At 43.5% G+C, this 19,677-nt stretch overlaps 1 protein-coding gene across 2 annotated transcripts in view; it reads right to left on the bottom strand.

Annotated features, from left to right (window-relative positions):
- lamb2 (laminin, beta 2 (laminin S)) overlaps positions 1-19,677 on the bottom strand; it is a 39,780-nt gene that overhangs the window by 1,744 nt on the left and 18,359 nt on the right. Inside the window, exons 8-33 of one of the 2 annotated variants that reach the window (XM_086108431.1) lie at positions 17,703-17,905; positions 17,484-17,604; positions 16,404-16,592; positions 16,099-16,278; positions 15,192-15,304; positions 14,467-14,546; positions 13,268-13,403; positions 13,032-13,190; positions 12,231-12,358; positions 10,792-10,924; positions 10,514-10,706; positions 10,193-10,336; positions 9,009-9,240; positions 8,616-8,785; positions 8,322-8,357; positions 6,826-7,050; positions 5,816-6,033; positions 5,119-5,215; positions 4,726-4,907; positions 4,444-4,634; positions 3,613-3,797; positions 2,706-2,947; positions 2,395-2,598; positions 1,329-1,473; positions 1,049-1,256; positions 794-935 (exon numbers count right to left, since the gene is read on the bottom strand). In XM_086108431.1, coding sequence (XP_085964557.1) covers positions 794-935; positions 1,049-1,256; positions 1,329-1,473; positions 2,395-2,598; positions 2,706-2,947; positions 3,613-3,797; positions 4,444-4,634; positions 4,726-4,907; positions 5,119-5,215; positions 5,816-6,033; positions 6,826-7,050; positions 8,322-8,357; positions 8,616-8,785; positions 9,009-9,240; positions 10,193-10,336; positions 10,514-10,706; positions 10,792-10,924; positions 12,231-12,358; positions 13,032-13,190; positions 13,268-13,403; positions 14,467-14,546; positions 15,192-15,304; positions 16,099-16,278; positions 16,404-16,592; positions 17,484-17,604; positions 17,703-17,905 — 4,256 coding nt within the window. The remainder of the gene's footprint in view (positions 1-793; positions 936-1,048; positions 1,257-1,328; positions 1,474-2,394; positions 2,599-2,705; positions 2,948-3,612; positions 3,798-4,443; positions 4,635-4,725; positions 4,908-5,118; positions 5,216-5,815; positions 6,034-6,825; positions 7,051-8,321; positions 8,358-8,615; positions 8,786-9,008; positions 9,241-10,192; positions 10,337-10,513; positions 10,707-10,791; positions 10,925-12,230; positions 12,359-13,031; positions 13,191-13,267; positions 13,404-14,466; positions 14,547-15,191; positions 15,305-16,098; positions 16,279-16,403; positions 16,593-17,483; positions 17,605-17,702; positions 17,906-19,677) is intronic. The other variant, XM_086108424.1, reaches the window with a different exon arrangement.

The following is a 19,677-nucleotide window of genomic DNA, read 5'->3' as shown; positions in this document are numbered from 1 at the left end:
TACTGTTGACTTGACTTGACTTGACTGTGGTTTTACAATTTTGAAACCAAAGATTAAGATTAAGATCTCCTTTATTTGTCCCACACTGGGGAAATTTACAGTCTACAGCAGCAAGATTGTGGGTAGAAAGAAGAAAAGAAAACAAACACCGTTCAATTAAGTGCAATATAAATACAAATATGGATAAGGTCGCAGAAGTAAGACTATTTAAAAAAAATACACTAAACCCTTTCGAGTACTGGCCATGAGTGAGAATTGAACCCATGCAGCCAGCACAGATGTTAGGGGATACAACCATTACATAACATGAAACCATTCTAAAATTGTTACACGCCGCTCCCACAAAAACAAATAATTAATTGTTCAACTACATTTAAAATGTGTTTGATTTTTTTTTTTTTAATGTGTCTCTCATTACATAAAACTTTTGTCTTTTCCACCTATTATGGCTGAGTCTCAATGTATCCCCGACAATATACAGGGGTTTCACTCTATATTTTATATGACACATTACAATGTTCAACTTTTTATAGCTGTATGACGGTCAGGAATATTAAAATGTTACTAATGCTCTCACACTCAGTTAAGAGGTTGTGTGATTGTGACACTTGGAGCCTGGAAATGAATGAATTCAATTCAGTTCTATTCCTATTGGAAAACTGGTTTAAATTAGAACATCCTGTGGCATGAAAAGGATTATGTTTGACTCAGGAAGTTCCACTCTATCAGCATTATGGGGCATGGGGAAAAAAAAAGATCATATTGAAATAGTGGTCTGGGTACTTTTGGTTACCTGTGCCAGGCGGGTCTCTGTGTCATCAATGTCAGCTCTGGCTCTGGCGATGGCCTTCTCTGCAGATGTCTGGGCAGTCTTAGCATCCACCAAGGCCTGCTTCACTCTCTCTGCGGTGGTCTTCACACCTTCAGCGTGATGCCTGCACAGCAGCACAGTGTTATGGACACAGAAGGTGTTTTTAATGTGAATCACTGCATATGAAAGGTGCGATACCAATTCAATTTGACTGGTTGATTGACCAATAATAAATACCTTGCCCTCTTGGCATCCAGCAGTAGTTTTTCCGCCTTACGGACATCGTTCTGCGTCTGCGCCAGGATGGCATCGACGTTGGAGAGACTTCGGACGCGTTCTTTAATTTCGTCCGCAAGATGTTTGATCTGGAGAGGAGAAGCGGGGATGGAGAGCTCCAGCACACGATTGGCCACCGCCTCGATATGGTCAGGGTCGGCCCCTTCCTCTGAGAGAAAGGCACAAGACGAGTTCAAGTTAAGAAGTCGTCGTCATGACGTCGTCAATCGAGTGGACTCACGCAGGAGGAAGTCCCTGATCTGTTTGATAAGGTCTCGCAGGTCCTTGTTGGAGCGCTCCACTTGGTTCTTGGTGGCCTTGGCCTTGTCGAGAGCCGCTTGGGCTTTCCCCCTGGCTTCCTCTGCCTTGGTCTTTGCTTCCGCCACCTCACCGAAACAAAACGACGACTTCAACTTACTGTTATAATTCATCAGTTTTTGCTGTCTTGCATATAAAGAACCACGGGCTTGGATTTGTGAAAGATTATGTGTTATCCTTTAATTAAATTAAAAATAAAAAACTGGGGAAAAAAAAGACGTGTTACTGAATTTTATTTTGTGAAGTGGTTGCCCGAAATAAAATCATCTGGATCCAGACACATTTTTTAAGTGCAAAAATTATTTAAACCCAACCCTAAGAAGGCATATGGCTCCAGATGATTTGATTTTGTGCAGCCGCTTTACAAAATAGAATGTATCACATTTCAAAACGTCATTATTTTCATGGTAGTCATTACAATCCCTAGAGAGATATTCAATATCTCACTCTGCAGTATATTTTTGCATTAGCACACTGTACGGAGCAAGTTAAAAAAAAAAGAGTCATTGACAATGAAGGTGGACACGGCAAAAATGTCATGAATGAAAAAAAAAAAGGCTCAGCAAAACCAATTTAATTCGAGAGAAAACCTAAAACTAGAGGGTATTTGGTGACAAATGTGAAGAATATTGACAACAACAAAAAAAAAAACTACCAATTTTTTTTTTTTTTAACATCTGACCAGAGCTATCTTGGGGGGTCCCACTCAAATGAATCAAGTGTATTCTTGCGTTGGCATCGTTTGAAGACCAGCGCAATGCCGACAAAATCTCGGAAGTCATTTGAGATTGCGCACAGATTTTGACATTTGATGGTTTTCTTTCACATATTTGTTGTAATTGAGAGTTTCTTATCCTGATGAGATATGCTTTGCCTGTTTCAATGAAATGCCATTCGACAACTCCCAATATGACTTCTCCGAATCCATTTGGGTGGCAACAGATATGATGCTATCATGACAACGATAACGAACTAGAGTGCTTCCATACCTTGGTAACGAGTCCTTCCACTTCTCCCATGGCTTTGTTGAGTTCCTTCTCGGCATGCTTGGCTCTCTCCAAAGCATTGTCAGCTGCCGCCACAGCACCGTTACAGTTTAGGCCTCCACAGTGACGGTTCCCTTCATCGTCACGGCAACCCGCACCTCCGCAAGGGCTTTCCGCACAGGGAGCGTCGTCCGTTGTACCACAAACCTGTAGTGGGACAGTTTTTTTTTCATTGATAATAACCGTTCACATATGCATAAAAATAACAGTTACACATCAGCATCATTCATACTTATCATCGACCAAGATCAGACCTTCTCGTTGATCTTCCGCAAGTCCAGATTCTGGACTTTGGTCTTGATTTCTCCCAGCGAGCGTTTGTTGGCGGCATTTCTACGGTTGAAGTCGTCCTTCTTAGCAGAGATGAGGCGCTCGGTGCGACGGCGGGTGTCTGCCGATTGGGTGACTGTGCTGGGCCTGTTCACGGTCGACTGGTTGGCACGTCGCTCAGCGTCCCAAGACTTGTTGTAGGAGGTACGAATGCTGTCGTATGCGCCTGGTAGAAAAGGGATGACAAAAGAGGAGAAATAGCACATTATGTAAATTACAGACATTTAGGAATCAGAGTGCATCTTTATTCATCTGAATTTTATATTTAATACAGAGTATTGATTTAACTGTGCAACGTAGGTGTATGGATAAACTTGTCCTCCTGTCCTCACTCCTCAGAGTGCTCCTTTTAGTTTGTCCCTCATTTGTCATTCAAACAGTCGAGTGGGCATGGCTGGCATGTGATTTTTTATTTATTATTATTTTTCTTCTTTTTCTTTCTTTTTTCTTTCATGATTAAGATTTAGGAACGTTGACTAGCAACAAGTGGTCTGGCAAATCAGGAAAAAGAATCCAATGAAATCTGTTACTCTATTGGTATGTTTCTGTTTGGTACATATCTAAACGGTTGTTTGAGTTATATAGTTTTATTCTAAATCCTCAGTGTCTATGTCTGTGGTTTATAACTTTAATATGATGATATAAATTGGAATTTAAAAAAAAAAAGCACAACAGTGTATCTCAGTAGTTGGCACCGCACACTTTTTTAAGACATGAACAATACATTTTTAAAGTACAGGTATAATACATACAAACAGTTTCATGAAAATGATTTTATAATGACACATTTGCAAAATTAAATAATAATAATAATAATAATAATAAGCTCACCAAGGAAATTGGAGTTTTTTAGGATATCGAGCTGGTGATGGAGCAGCTCTGAGGTAAGGTTCAGTTCTCTGGCCTCTCTCTCTAGAGAACTCAGCTCCTTGCTTGCCTCTGAGTTGCTGTCCTGGACGACAGTCAGATCTCCTTCCAGACGGTTCAAAGTGTCGGTGGTGTCGCCGATCTGAGATCTAAGGAAGTAGGTTGTAAATGGATTTTAGTCATAAAACATGTTGTGATTTATAATATACAATTTAAAAAAGTTGACGTAATGGAGACTAACATACTACTCAATCCATTTAAGACTATCAAGATATAATTGAAATTGTTGTTATATAGAAAAGCAGAGAAGTGGCAAAGCTTCCAGAAGATAAACATGGACACTTACAAAGTTGTGGCACAATCACGTTAAAGCCGACTTGAACGCTAATTGCCACATAACATCCACCTTATAGTGCAGAAGTGGAGTGTTCGATTCCAGGCCCCGGCCTTCCTTTGTGGAGTTTGCATGTTCTCCCTGGGCCTGTGCGGGTTTTCTACGGGTACTACCGTTTCCTCCCACATTCCTAAAACATGTGTGGCAGGTTCATAGAACACTCTAAATTGTCTCGAGGTGTGATTGTGAACGCGAACAGTTGTTCTTCTATGTGTGCCCTGTGATTGGCTGGCAACCGGTTCAGGGTGCCCCCCCCCCCCCCACACAATGGTATTAGAGGGATGGCCACGCTTGTTGGAACTACAGTTTGTATGGTGTGCGCTGTCACACATTAAACCTGAGAGCGATATCTGTATGCATTATACTGATTTAAATATTTGAAGTCATAAGGGAACCAGTACCTAAGCTGTTCAATCAGCTCCATCAGAGTGGTAACGGCGGCAGCAGTGGCATTGCGTGAGTTGACGATACTTTGAGCTCGGGCCAGTTTCTCCTCAAGGTCCCTGAAAGCCTTCTCATATGGGCCGGTAAGGCCAGTGGTCTGAATCTCATGGGCACGCTCTGCCAAAGCCCTGGTGCGCACCGCCAGGTCCTTTTGTAAGAGAGAATATTTTTGCTCCATTGATGACTTGACATTTCATTCCACCCGATCTAACTATAAACCTCGAAGTAAGATCCTGCACCTGGACAATGCGGTCCCAGTCCCCAAAGCATTGATGGCAGGCCTGGCAGTTGGGGAAGACGCCAGAGAAACCTCGGGCACACTGGTCACAGCGGACACCCGACACCCCCTGCTGGCATATGCAATGACCCGTGACTCGGTTGCACTGAGACGTCTCAATGCCTCGCCAGTCGCAGTCACAAGCTGTTAAGAGGGCCAGAGAAGAGGAAATGAAGTCAACACCTGCGCCCTTATAATTCTATTTGTGGTATAGAGACAAATATGCTCTGCCACCATCTCGTGGGGATCAAGTTCATGTTGAAGTGAGTCAAGCAGCTTCATTTACAACAAAAGTAGTGCTTTGATGCCATCTTGTGGCATCAAGATGTATATTACTTTGGCTCATGGTGCTGACCTCTACACTGTGTCCGAGGGTCTCCCCAGTAGTTCTCCTGACAGTCTGTGCAGGTTTTCCCACCGAATCCATCGCGGCACTGACACTGTCCACTAAACTGAAAAAAAGAATGGAGAAATGGAGAAAAAAATGGAAATGAAAAAAGTTTACAAAATTACAAGTAGTGTGACCTTCTTGACTTCTGCTGTTACACAAAGGAGAATTGGATTTTTTTTGGGGGGGGGGGCTTCTGCGACTACTGCACAACATTTTTGAGTTCTCAGCCTTTATTATTTGCCTCATTCGACCTACTAAGATCAAAGAGCACCAAAAACTCTGTTATGATCTTTTTACTGGACTCCCTCAAAAGATCATCACACAGCTGCAGCGCATTCAGAACTCTGCAACTCGGGTTTTGACCACAACAAACAGACAATATGTAGTTCCATTATTTGTCCATTCTGAAATTCAAAATCCAAACAGAGGAGGTTGACCAGTATCCCGAGGCAGATGGTCCTTCGAGGTTCCCCCACAAATAGTCATGTTCACAAAATCAGGTTACACTTGGTGTCGGGTGTCTTGCTCGAGACTTGTGCTCGGAACAGCCCCACATTTCATATTTTGTATCCCGTACCACTTCTACTTTTTGGTCAATACGTGTATTGAACTCAAGTTCTTTTCTGCCATGATGTTTCATTTCGTGTGTACTTGTATGTACCTCGTTACATGATGAGGTGACCGAGTTATGGGGGTCACAACTGCAGGGTTCGCAGCCTTTGCCACTAGCCAGGTTCCAGTGGCCGGGGGAGCAATGGTCACACGTCTGACCGATGACATTTGGTAGACATTGGCACTGGCCTGTTTGCCGTTGACACACGCAGTCCTCACGCTCCATACACTGGCTGCGCTCCGTACCAAGGAAGTTACATATGCATTCTAAAGTGCACATGGGGGATAAGCATACCATTATTTATCCATCCATCCATTTTCTGAACCGCTTTATCCTCTCAAGGGTCACGGAGGTGCTGGAGCCTATCCCAGCCGTCTTCGGGCAGTAGGCGGGGGACACCCTGAACTGGTTGCCAGCCAATCACAGGGCACACAGAGACGAGCAACCACCTCACACTCACACCTGGGGACAATTTAGATTAGACAAAACCTACGGCCCGCGGGCCGGATTCGGCCCGCAAGGAGGTTCAATCAGGCCGGCAGGACAATTTAAAAGTGAAAAAATTCATAAAAGACATGGAATGACTACTTTTAATAAGGTGCAATTCATGGAGTATCCGCTAGATCTGTTTACTAAATTTTAACATTTCCTAATGTTCTTTGCTATAAATAACCAAAATAAGGAAAGACATTATTTTGGTGATTTATAGCAGAGTATGGTATAATTTTAATGGTGCGGCCCACTTTACATCTACCGAGGCTATATGTGAAATATATATGCCCACAATGTTAAATGAGTTTGACACCCCTGATTTAAAGTGTTCAATCAGTCTGCCATGCATGGTTTTGGAATGTGGGAGGAAACCGGAGTACCCGGAGAAAACCTACGCAGGCCCGGGGAGAACATGCAAACTCCACACAGGGAGCTGGAATTGAACCCGGTACCTCTGTGCTGTGAGGTTGACGCGCTAACCACTGGACCACCGGGCCGCCCTATCATTATTTATTTGAAATTAAAAAAAATGTTAGGGCAGCAGGAAGGGTCAAAAAGTGACTTACTCCTGCAGTTGCGTCTTGAAGCATCTCCGAAATAACCACTTTTGCAGACGCCGCAGTCGGGTCCTTCCGTGTTGTAAAGGCATTTCCTGCACTCACCGATCCGCCGGTCGCACGCGTCAATGTCGGACATGTCTATGTTGTTGTTGCACTGGCACGGCCGGCAGCCTCCCCCGGGATGAGAAGGGTTGCCATAGTAACCGGGAGCACACGCCTCACATCGAGTACCTAAATTGAGAGAGAAACGCAGATCAGTCAGGCCGGAGGAAGTGGTTTTGTTCATCGCGATGTCCATCTCTCCAATTAAAAAGACGATTCGATACGTAGCTGAATTCCTGGAGTGCGATACAATTCGAGGGCGGTACGTTTTAAAGTTCAAAGATTCAATTTGAGAAGTTACAGTTCCGTTCAAGAGACATGCAATAAGTTGCTTGTTGAAATGAGACAATCGTTTTACGTTTTATGTGAATGAACTTGTCAGTACTGTAAATGCGGCATTTAAAGGTCGGTTCTCAAACAAACTCACGAGAATGAATTTACGCAGAGCAGACCAAGTGTCTCTTTGGGAGAACGCAGTAAATGCAGTTAATTTGTACACTAATCAGACAGATAGCTAATTAGCATTACAATAATGTACAGTAGTTGCATCCGGGTATAGCTCGACCGTTTGAATGCCAGTACTCTCAGACTCAACCGTGTGCCACACCGTGATGCGTGACTGGAAAAATACCTGGCATATTTGAGTCTGGCAGAAGGGAGGACAAGAGGAAATTTGAGAAAGAGGGAATGAGAAGGTGGGGAAAGATGAAACGGTCACATTCATAAAGCCTTGGGAGGGGAAAAGATGAAAGTTGGACGCGAGTGGCAAAAGTAAAGGAGTATCAGCTCTTTTGTTGGTTGTAGAGGTGATTTCCAATGTTACAAAGTCAGAGATGAAGAATGAACAGTTCTTCAAACAGAGTTGACATCAATCACAGACTTGCCTCACAAACTCCCCCCCCCCCCCCCAACTACAAAACAAAAAAGGACATCTTGGTCAGATCCTTGAATGGGGGGGGGACATCCACATACAGGTTCAGAAAGTAAGAATGCACGGTTGGAAAGACCAACGATGTACCCCACAAGACCTACAGTATACCGAAACACAAATTGAAGCACAATTTATTTGCGACTGCGGGAAAGAGTCAAACGAACGTCTCATGACGCTTTCGATAAGAAATCTCAATGGGGTACAATTGCATACTGTAACAAGACACATGTAAGCCTCAGAAAGTGGTCAGCTGACATGTTAATAGCAGTGTCCACGGTACTACGTAATGCTCAGCACAGATGCTCAGAAACAAAACTCATTTGTGGAGGCATGTTTGAGCACCTTGGACCACACAGGGTGCGAAAGCAAAGCATGCATGGCCAGGACATGGTGGAAAATAAAGACAGATTTGTGGTGCAGTTGGCAGTGCTGGACGGTCAATTCCAATTTTTTTTTTTTTTTTACTCACGTTTACAAATGGTTAGCCTGGAGCGTTTAACAATCCCTGTACCAGTAATACAGGGGAGGGAGGAAACAACAAAACGTTAGATATTTAAAGTACCGGATTAAAAATGGCCATCATTTGACCTTGCTCTGGAGAGAAAGTGAAACCATAAGTTTAAAATACTAAATCCAGCACTTTGCTTCATGGAATAATTCTGTTCGCTCACTTTAAAAGGTTCCATTTACCATTTCAATGAGCGGAAGACGCTGTCAAAACTATCAAAACTATGGGAGAGCAACTCATCATAAATCCGTTTACCTGTGTATCCCTGGTTACAGTTGCAGACAATTTGCCGGTTACGGTTGTCTTGGTAACAGGATGCTGCAAAATGCCGTCCACTGGTGGGGCCGTCCGGACAGGGGCACGGGCGACACCAGCCGCCAGCTGCTACGCCCAGAATTGGGTTACCATAGTAGCCATTGGCACACCTATAGAAACAGTGAAGTCGAGACGGTCAGAGCATTTGGTAAACTCTGCACTTTGTAAAGACGTGGGAAAAAAAATCGCCATTAACCTTTTCTGGTACAGCGGTCACGACAGTGGACAGTTTATCAGGTTATCAGGTTACAGGGTATCATTATTTGTGCATCGCAACCCGAATAAATTAAACAGGAACAAATTGTCTGGCGACATGTCACAGTAAGACGTCACCTGTCGCACTTGTCTCCTCCGGTGTTGTCCCTACAGTGAATGCACGCGCCGCTCCTCTGGTCACACTCGTCAGCGTGGCCATTGCATTGGCAGGGGCGACAGTTGGGGAAGCCCCAGTGACCTGCCTGGCATCTGTCGCACTGCTGGCCAAACGCTCCGGGGCGACACTGGCACAGCCCGGTGTACTTGTCACATAGCCGAGTGAGCGAGCCTTCCACGCTGCAACCGCAGGCTGCATGGAGAGAGGAGGAAACGGGACGAGTGTGACATGAAAGATGGATATGGATCGATTTTGCATTTCAAGATCTCAAATAAAGAGGACTGAGGTGTGGGATTTTCTGAATGCGTAATAATGAACGCCAGTAGATGGCACTCGTGTACAGTAAATCACACTTTGGTACTGTAATGCAGAAATACTGTAGATGGAAAACGGGTAAAACTATAACCACTTACTAAATGTAGTGCATTTCACAATTGTTTTCATTATTGTATTATGTTGACATTATTAAAAGTTACATCGTAGTTATTGTATAATTATATACTGTAGTACTTCATGGTTAAGTGGAGAATGTACCAGTTATTCATACTCTGGTCACATTTTGGTTTAGTAAGTACGTTAAGTAAGTACATATTTGTTTGTCCAACTCATTTGCTATGTTTATTTTTGATAAAAAAAAACATACATTTTCAAAATAGGAATAACTATGAAAACGTTTCGGGTTATGTCAGAAGTTACCCAGATCCATGTGCAAGGATGCAAAAGATTGCATTTCCTCAAACTTGTAAGGGAAAAGATGGTTATTATTATTTTTTACTCTTTCACACATCATTTTACAGAAGGTATAGAGAACCTTCAAGATTTCTTTCTATTTTATTTTATTGATTCAGACCTGTGAAATTTACAAACATAAATTTTATCCTGCTAAAACAATTCGTGACTAAGTCTGAACATGTTAATTTGGCTTCTATTTCATCTTCGAAAAAAGCTTTTCAAATACAAATTTACTTAAAATGTAACCAGATAACAGTATTAATTTTTTTTTTGAAAAAAATATCTATCTCAGTTGATACATTGGTAACGCAAAACAATACGATTTGATGTCAAAAACGCTAATCGCCCATCAGTAGCCTCCATATAGATCACGAGCAAAATAGAGCCCCAGTTTAAAAAGATCTCTTCTCACCAATGCAGCCTGAGGGTCCAAAACCGTAAGTTCCTGGGGCACACTGTTCGCACCGTCGACCAATCACATTGGGCCTGCAGCGACACTGACCCCCGCGGACATCGCACACTGAGCTGATGGAACCCTGGGGGTCGCAGTTACAAGCTGGAGGGAAACGCAGATTGTAACAATGTGTAACACAGATGACCACAATTGTTGAGTTTTATTAGTGAAAACCCAAGGATGGGTTCACAAAGAAAAAGAAAAAAAGAAAAAAAAGGGGGATTCATGGGTTCATTGTACCATGATTGAATCAAATTAAAAGTGTGTCTCCGTACTCACGCAAAGCCCCGTCGTTAATAACAGCCGACATGCTTGCTATCAGCTTAGCACAGGTGTCAGTCATGGAAGGGTGGGTCACGCTCTTCGACCCCTCGTGGCAGCGGTACCGCTCATAGATCTGTTTCCTGTTGCTGGAAGCCAAGTCCCCGGCGTTGAAGAGCTCCATGGAAGAGTGACGAGGCATCAAGGCAATCTGGAGCGAAGAGGCACGCTCACAAATGTGACCGGGGAACGACGTTGTCGTGTGGAATGAGACAAAAGGAAGGAATCGTCCTCACAGAGTCGATGAGGAGGACGGCGTTGGCCGCTCCATTAAGGACAGCATTGGCGTCCTGATAGCGTCTGAACTCGAAGCGGATGGTATATGTCACACCTCTCTCCAGACACACAGGCTGAGGAGGAACCATGAACCTAAGGATATGTTTCAAAAAAAGAAGATTAAATACTACAGTCATATTGGTTTTTACCCTGAGTGGCATGTGATGTCATTTTCAGTCGACAGTAAGTAGCAAAATGCGTTTTTAAAGGCATTAACTGTATGTGAACAATAATGAAGTTTCCAAATTGATTCTCGAGAAAATAATAACTTTTTACTGTTGAAATTTGCTAAATAAGTTTAGTATCCCTTTAAGTCTGGAAAGTAAATAAGATACTAACTATAGCCAGCAGATGGGAGCATTGCGTCTCTTTTGATCACCACATCAATGCTTGTGAACATGGTGGATTGATGGAAATTCGTAGTTACAAGCAATGATGGAGAGTAAATATTTAAATTTACAAGTAGAAGCGCTTAAATAACGTATATACATACACAAACATACTTGAATGGAACGATGCACACACACGCGACTAAATACTACTATTACTATATAGCGCACAAATATTTTGTCAAATGTAAAAGCACATTTTCATTGCTGCTCTTGGTATTTTATAGTAGAAAAGGATGTTTGATGCGTCACTAAAACAAAAATAATTATCATAAAGTTTATTGTTTTGCATAAAACATATCTTTTCACAAAAAGCTTGTTTTCTGCACTCTTCGGTACAAAATATGTGATTTGATTCAATGAAACCATACTCGAATGCTGATTACAAAAAAAGAATATTGAGAAAAAAGTTGGTAGTTTCTGTTTACATACGCCAATATTTTGTGATCTTAAAAGATCAGTAAGAATGCCATTTTTTTGAAATGTCTGGCATTGAAAGAGTTAGAGCATGATAACATCCTAAATTCCAGATCAATATATACAGTATCCAAAGTACTGAATACTGAAAAGAATGTATGTTGCATAGATAAGAAATCCAAATATAGAGACCCCTGTTTACATTTAAATGTCCTATATTAGTTCTGTCAATCAATGAAATTCTCCTAGCGGAGCTTTTTAGACTACAACAGAAAAATTGAATTACCGGTAGTCTTGCTTGGCCAGACAATGGGGAAATTCCAGTTGTATAGGAGCAAATTTACGTTATTTATTACACCAGCCAATAACAATGAGCACAATAAGCAGCAACAGTATGCCTACTACTGTACATGAATGAATAAATACTACCTATGCCGAAGTGAATATGAAGGGGGGAAAAAAAGTCAGCAAAGCTGTGCGGCAGTCGCAACACTCTACACCATAAATACTTCACACATAAGTAGTTCTGAATGTTTTTCCACCATCCCAAAATTTTGTGGTTGAGTGTGTGCATGTGCGCTAGAGCAACAAACCTGGCTCCAGCAGGCAGGGCGACAACTAGTTTGTCATCATTTGGAATTGTGTTCCCACAGGGGCTGCTGGTTGGAATCGGGCCTGGACGGATGACTGTGATTCGTACTTCTTCCCAGTCCCGGGGCATCTGGAATAGATGAATGTTATGAGCCGATGGATGTCATCTACAAAGTTGATCTTTGTATCAGACAAAAATATTCAGATAGCTGGCCATTACACCAACAGGAAGTAACATTGCACTTTGTGTCAATAAAAGCTTTCAATCATCTGGGAAACATGTTGGAGCGTGTCTGTGGGAATGCCTTTCCATTTGCTCACATAATGCTCACATAAATTTTGAATTAAGATTTAAGGGTAATATATAGCGGCCTGGTGGTTGACTGGTTAGCATGTCGGCCTCACAGTGCAGAGGTGCAGGGTTCAATTCCGGGTCCGGCCTCCCTGTGTGGAGTTTGTAAGTCCTCCCTGTGGCTGTGTGGGTTTTCTCCGGGTACTCCGGTTTCCTCCCACATTCCAAAAACATGCATGGCAGGCTCATGGAACACTGTAAATTGTCCCTAAGTGTGAGTGTGAGCGCGGATGGTTGTTCGTCTCTGTGTGCCCTGCGATTGGCTGGCAACCGGTTCAGGGTGTCCCCTGGCTACTGCCCGGCGACAGCTGGGATAGGCTGAGGCACTCCCCGCGACCCTTGTGAGGATAATGCGGATCAGAATATGGATGAATGGATGGGTAATAGATAATGAACAAACAGATAAATTGATGAGGTGTGTCTAAACACGTTGGTCTTGAAATGCACCCACCTGTGATTCATAGCGAATGAGCAGGTCATATTCCATGGAATAAGGGATGTTGCTGATGATGAACTCGAGAGTGCCACCTTCGGGTATGCGGGCAAACCCGATACCTGTCCATGTGGCTGGACGCCCTTGCTGGTGTTCCCTGGTCTCCAGTGTGCAGCCCTGATAGAAGACGAATATGTTCTGTTGTGTAATTTGATGTGTCATGTCATAGATGTTCCTTCGATCAAAAATCTCACCTGACCCATTTTGGCCAACTCAGCTTCATACAGGAGGTAATCCAGAGCCATGAAGAAATAGCCAGACTCCACCTGTGTACACTGGCGTCCTGTCATGTGACTGCGGCAGCGACACTGTCCGTTATCGATGGAGCACCTATGGAGAACACATGATTTTACATAAAGTACTACTTTTATTCATTTGTTTTATTTTTTTTTTAATTCACAAATCAACTTTAGTCCTAAACCCAGTAGATAAATTGGCCCATATTTCAACGTCAAGAATTGCTGATGAATGAATGACGACAGGCGGCCCGGTAGTCCAGTGGTTAGCACGTCGGCTTCACAGTGCAGAGGTACCGGGTTCGATTCCAGCTCCGGCCTCCCTGTGTGGAGTTTGCATGTTCTCCCCGGGCCTGCGTGGGTTTTCTCCGGGTGCTCCGGTTTCCTCCCACATTCCAAAAACATGCATGGCAGGCTGATTGGATGCTCTAAATTGTCCCTAGGTGTGAGTGTGGGCGTGGATGGTTGTTCGTCTCTGTGTGCCCTGCGATTGGCTGGCAACTGATTCAGGGTGTCCCCCGCCTACTGCCCGTAGACGGCTGGGATAGGCTCCAGCACCCCCCGCGACCCTAGTGAGGATCAAGCGGTTCGGAAAATGGATGGATGGATGGATGAATGACGACAATGTTAATGTATTGTAAATGGATACAGTTATTTAGGATACACTTGATGATACCAACATTCGATCTAACTGAGAAAATGTGGCCAGAATGTACTTACAATGCAATATGTGATTTTTTTTCTTTTTTGCATTAAGTAATTAAAGTGGACATTTAATCGCAGGGAACACAGAGACGAACAACCATCCGCGCTCACACTTACACCTAGAGAAACTTTTTGAGTGTCAATTAGTCTGCCATGCATGTTTTTTGGAATGTGGGAGGAAACCGGAGTACCCGGAGAAAACCCACGCAGCCCCGGGGAGGACATGCAAACACCACACAAGAAGGTCGGCGCTGGAATCTGGTACCTCTGCACTGTGAGGTCGACGCGCTAACCACTCGACCACCGATCTGCCTCTCTCTTCTTTCTCTCTCTCTCTCTCTTGTGCCAAATATATTTGTCATTATCATTCAGCGCCGCCATTTAAATAAGAGGATGTTCAACTCGAGTGCCACAGACAATTTATTAGAATCTGCTCAGTTAACATCACTCACTGGTTATCCAGAGCAGCTCCACTGTCACATTCACAGCCTCGGCAGCCATTCAGGTCAAGACTCAGGCCCCAGTGTTCTGGCTGGGAAAGATAGATAAACAGATAAAACGAGGGCTAGGGACGGAGAGAGGAAATCTTGGCAACTGAAAACATCACCCGTCATTCTCTAAAAGAAGTGTTTGAGTCACACAGATTGAAGCCAACCCCGTAATCTCAAAGACTAACATTCACAGCTTTGTGGTACATCATCACTGTCTGGTTCCTGTTATTTAACATTTTGAGTTGTCTTCTCTTTCAAAAGAGTGGTTGTGTTTTCGATGATGCAGCAACCACATTTAGAAGGCAGCTTCATTGAAGTACTTTAACTCTTTCACACTCAATGATCATTTCTTGTTTTACGTAAATGAATATCCACTTTCAGACCTGACCATTTTTAGGCAGATGGAAACCCACACCAAGTGGACTACCCTAAAATGCCTCAACTAAATTTAGACAGAGAGTCCAGGCAGGAGCTCACATTCCTGCCCACGCTATTCCTGGATGAGTGGGACAAGACGGACAGTGAAAACAAGCTTGAAGAAAGGAAGTCAACAATAATAAGGAGTAACTAATAGTGCAAAACTGAGTCAATGGGATGTGATTTTCATTCAGCAAGTTCAGTAATTAGGGAGCAGAATGCCAGTTGTAAACCGATGACCTTTGTCGGCACGACGGTGAGCGCCTTACCGGACATTGATCACAGCTTCGTCCGGTGACAAGACGCTTGCAGAAGCAGTCGCCACTGACCGCGTCGCACTGGGTGCTGCCCGCCACCGTTCCCCTGTGGTCACACCGGCAAGCTGCGGGAGGAAAAACAGAACCTTTTTTTCAATACTTGTAAAAAAAAAAAAAAAAATTAAATACCATCAGGTCATTCTTCAGATATTTCTGTTGTTCTTTTTTTTTTTTTTGCGCATTCCAAAGCACGTCTGCATAGGAATCACAAAACTCAGAACTGAAAGGAGTGTATTATGGTTAGTTACATAAATAAATAAACAAACAAACAAACAAACAAGGGCTGCCCGGTGGTCCAGTGGTTCGCGCGTTGACTTCACAGTGCAGAGGTACCGGGTTCGATTCCAGCTCCGGCCGCAGTTTGCATGTTCTCCCAGTGCCTGCGTGGGTTTTCTCCGGGTACTCCGGTTTCCTCCCACATTCCAAAAAACATGCATGGCAGGCTGCTTGAACACTCCAAATTGTTCCTAGGTGTGAATGTGAACGCGAATGGTTGTTCGTCTCTGTGAGCCCTGCGATTGGCTGGCAACCAGTTCAGCGTGTCCCCCGCCTACTACCCGAAGACCGCTGGGATAGGCTCCAGCACCCCCCGTGACCCTTATGACGATTAAGCGGATCGGAAAATGAATGAATAAATAAATAACAGGGCGGCTAAATGGGTCTGCCTTACTGATTTGAGGTCCAAAGACTAATGTTAAAATGCATGCAGCAATTCACGGCAGTAAAAGGTTTAAATTGTAAGTGAAAGTTCAATTGAAGAAATGGGCTTGACTAAATTGACTTTGGCTTCCATGACGGGAAACAAGCACAACTTCAAAAGCATGTGGATGAGGTCAATGTAACACTTGTGCGTACTCACGCTGGCAGCCCTCAGGGTTGTCGGCACTGAGGCCAAAGTAGCCCGTCCGACACTTGTCACAGCGTTGGCCCTCGACGTTGGCCTTGCAGCGACACTGACCGGCCACCATGCCCAACGTCGGCGCTGTGTGACTGTCACACATGCCTCCATTCTCGGAACCTTCCGGATCACAGTCACAAGCTGGGGGAGGCACAATGGGATGGGTTTAAGGATGATCTGCGATGATCTTTAGGACTTGTACATGCTCACATATTGCCATTTGCTATTGGCTATTGTCTGATCAGATATGCAGACATTGCACTCACCTATGCAGACCCTAGGGTCCCGGATGTCTCTGAACGGTTCTTTGTAGTAAAAAGGTTTGCACAATTCACAGTTTCGGCCCATCGTGTTGTGCAGACAGTCATCGCACACGCCTCCGCTGACATTGCCCGTGGCCAAATATACCGCCATGTCAAAATGGCAGACTGATGAGTGGCTATTGCAATTGCACTCTGAAAAACGAACAAACACCCTCGTCAGGCTAAAGGCACACACCTCGGAAAATGTTGTCAATCTAAGGCAATGCTCAATAATTTTTAAAACATGGAATGATTACGAGGCTTCATCATTTACTTGATGCATTTTTCACCTGACTTAGAATCCTTACTCGCCTCGTGTCACATTCATCTTCTTTTTTTAAATGTGAATTTTTACAAGGCAAAGTATTTGCGAGTATTGGATTTTACAGATTTTTATTTGGGGTGGATGGTGTAATTTAAGTGATATTGCTCTTAGACTATAACTAAAGAAAGGCTTTGGCAGGAAGTCATGTACAGGTTATAGCAAATGGCTTCTGCGTTAAAGGGCTATGCTCTTTCTGGTGTGAGTTCAATCCCAGAGCTGGATGAATAGTTTACTTTGAGATGATACCTTTCGAAATTCAAATATCATGGAATAATTTAGTTCAAAATCAACAGAACCTTATTCATACAGCACTGCACAACAACCGCAGCTGTAGGAAAGCGCTGTGCATTTAGTCTTCTTTTTTTATATGCTGTGTAAAATGTAAAAAAAAAGTGCTCATTGCTATGGTTTTGCAACGCTGTCCTTTAAAATATAAAATAAGTATTTTGAATAGAATTCTCTTTTGATGTACAAAAGCACCAAATTGCGATTCGAAAATTGGGAGAAAAAAAAGCTGAACCCCTTTACAAACAACTGTATGAGAATGAAGAATGAAGAATGTCATATACATTCAAATGAAATATAATAAATAAAAGACATACTATTTTATTTCACCATAACACAATTGAAATTGTTCCAAATGAAAAGGTTCTTGTACTTTCCACGCCACTGATTTCAGAGGTGAATCTTAATCTTCAGTATTTCAGTGGTGGACTCACTTTTGCATGCGTTGGTGTTGCGGCCCTCGGCGGGTCTCCATGGCATGTCGTTGTAGAAGTCCTCACAGTGCTCACAGTTCAAACCTTTCGTGTTGTGATTACACACACATTTGCCGTGAACCTGCAATCACCGATTGAGGGAGCGTTAGGACTCATTCTGAGAGACATGTCGATTTTAGAAGGCAAAAAACCAAATCCGTTTGTTCGGCGAATGCGCACCATTCCTTCTATATCATCCCTGATGCCGTCGATTGGGGCGCACTCCGAGGCGTGGCCATAGCAAAAGCAATTTCCACGCACAACCAGCTCGTACATAGCGTAGTAATACTTTTCTTTGATTTCAGGTCTGGGATCCAGCAGGTTGTCTCCCAGTGTGTGAAGTTTGGTGAAATTTACCCTCAAGTTTGTGATTTTCAGCTGGTCTGTTGAGCAAAAACAAAATGGAGATGACATTATAGTTCAATTAAACTGGGCATGGAACTGTACTCTAGTGTTTGTCAAGGTGGTGATAAACAAGCCGAAAAAGTCCCTATTGGGCGACGATACCATGCACACGAGTGAGTACACAACAACCCCCGCTGGAGGAGGTGAGGGCAAACAGAGCATGACGGAGCTGAGTACGTGGCATTCGCACCAAAAAAGTTAAGGATCTGATTTGTCCTTTGAACTAGTTAGTTCACTTAAAGTGTGGGAGAACTGACTTGAAATACCGAATGACGTGAAATTTCCTCCCCCGTGTCAGCACCATGTCTGACCACAGTGTATAAAAAGAAATTGTTGATATGTAATAATCCATTTAGGGTCTGCAAAGCAAGCAAGAGAATATTTACATTCTGTATGGAAAACATGGGATGTAAAATACAGTATAAATATTAAGACAATACGGATTTGTTCTTCCACACCAAACCTTGCTTTAGACCAGGGGTCTCAAACTCAATTGGGGGCCGCTGGAGCTAGGGGCACAGTTATTGATTGGTTGAAGGTCAGAAACCATGTGTTTGTGGTGGCCGTTTAATATGAAATAAAATAAATTTAAAAAATTAATAACCTTTGAAAAGTTTGGCCAGCGGCTAGCACGGAGCTAACGCTAACACGGACATGTACACATAAAACTTCGCTTGTGTGTATGTAATCGTGCTAGCTCCGTGTTAGCGTCTTGGCACTCATTTTCGCTGTTCTTGTGCGTGTGTAACGTCAGGTCTGGTTTTTCGGCGCACCCGGCTCTGGTGACAGCCACAGTGGTGTGTTGTTTATCTGTTTAAATGTGTATTCAGCAGCACTAACGAAGGCAGTTGTTTCCATCCGTGTTTTACATGTGTATTTAAGCTGGTGTGGGGCACTGTAGGCAGAAGTCACATTGGGCTTTCGCCCCGGTGTTCCGAAGCTGTCCGCCTTCGAATGAGAGACCAAACTATGTAGCATGGTGGTAGTGCTAACGCATACAGCATCCATATCAAACTAGCGTAGGCCGCAGTAACCTTAAACTTTCATATCAAGGCGGGGGCCTCAAACTAGCATCCTGCGGGTCGCATTTGGCCCGCGGGCCGCAAGTTGGAGACCCAAACTTTAGACATTTTTATTATCTAATGGAGATAACACAGTACTTTACTGTCCTTTTGACAAGAGGGTTTGAGCAACAATAAGTTGAAGGTTGTTTTTTTTTTTTTTTTCATATAATCTTTGCTGAAGCGAAAAGCTCTTACCCAGCTGACAGTTCCGGCTGTCGTTTCAGCCTTCGTCGGAGCTGTCACTGCTTCCTTGTTACGTATCTTAAAAACAGCTGTCCGGGTCGGGAACCCTTCAAAATAAGACTCCCCAACCCAGTCAAGGTTGCGCTCCAACCCTTTGTCGCCGTTGAAGCAATATGTCCCAGGTGTATGGGAGCAAAAAGCCCCCTCTTCCCTGATGATGGTGCCACTTGGTGATGGTGCCTTATTTCAATTGCCTCCTTGAACCATCTTTTGAATTGATTGCTTTCTGATATGATGACTTTGCCCTTCTCCCAGTCCATGATGCGATTATTTTATCTGCAGTGAGTGCACTGTTATGGCTAACTTCTTGTTTTCCTGTTCTGATTTTTGCTTTTCTGTTCTAGTACACTATAAGATTATACCCCTAATTAAACCAATCAGCAGACAAGATGAATGTCACAGCGCTGGTTTTGAGCAATGCCAGGCCCAAAGTGATACATGAA

Source organism: Hippocampus guttulatus, chromosome 1 (assembly GCF_054856545.1).
Source record: "Hippocampus guttulatus isolate MCC_2025c chromosome 1, RoL_Hgut_1.0, whole genome shotgun sequence".
NCBI lineage: Eukaryota > Metazoa > Chordata > Actinopteri > Syngnathiformes > Syngnathidae > Hippocampus > Hippocampus guttulatus.
Note: the sequence above shows the minus strand (reverse complement) of the source record. Positions and strands in the feature narration are given on the sequence as shown.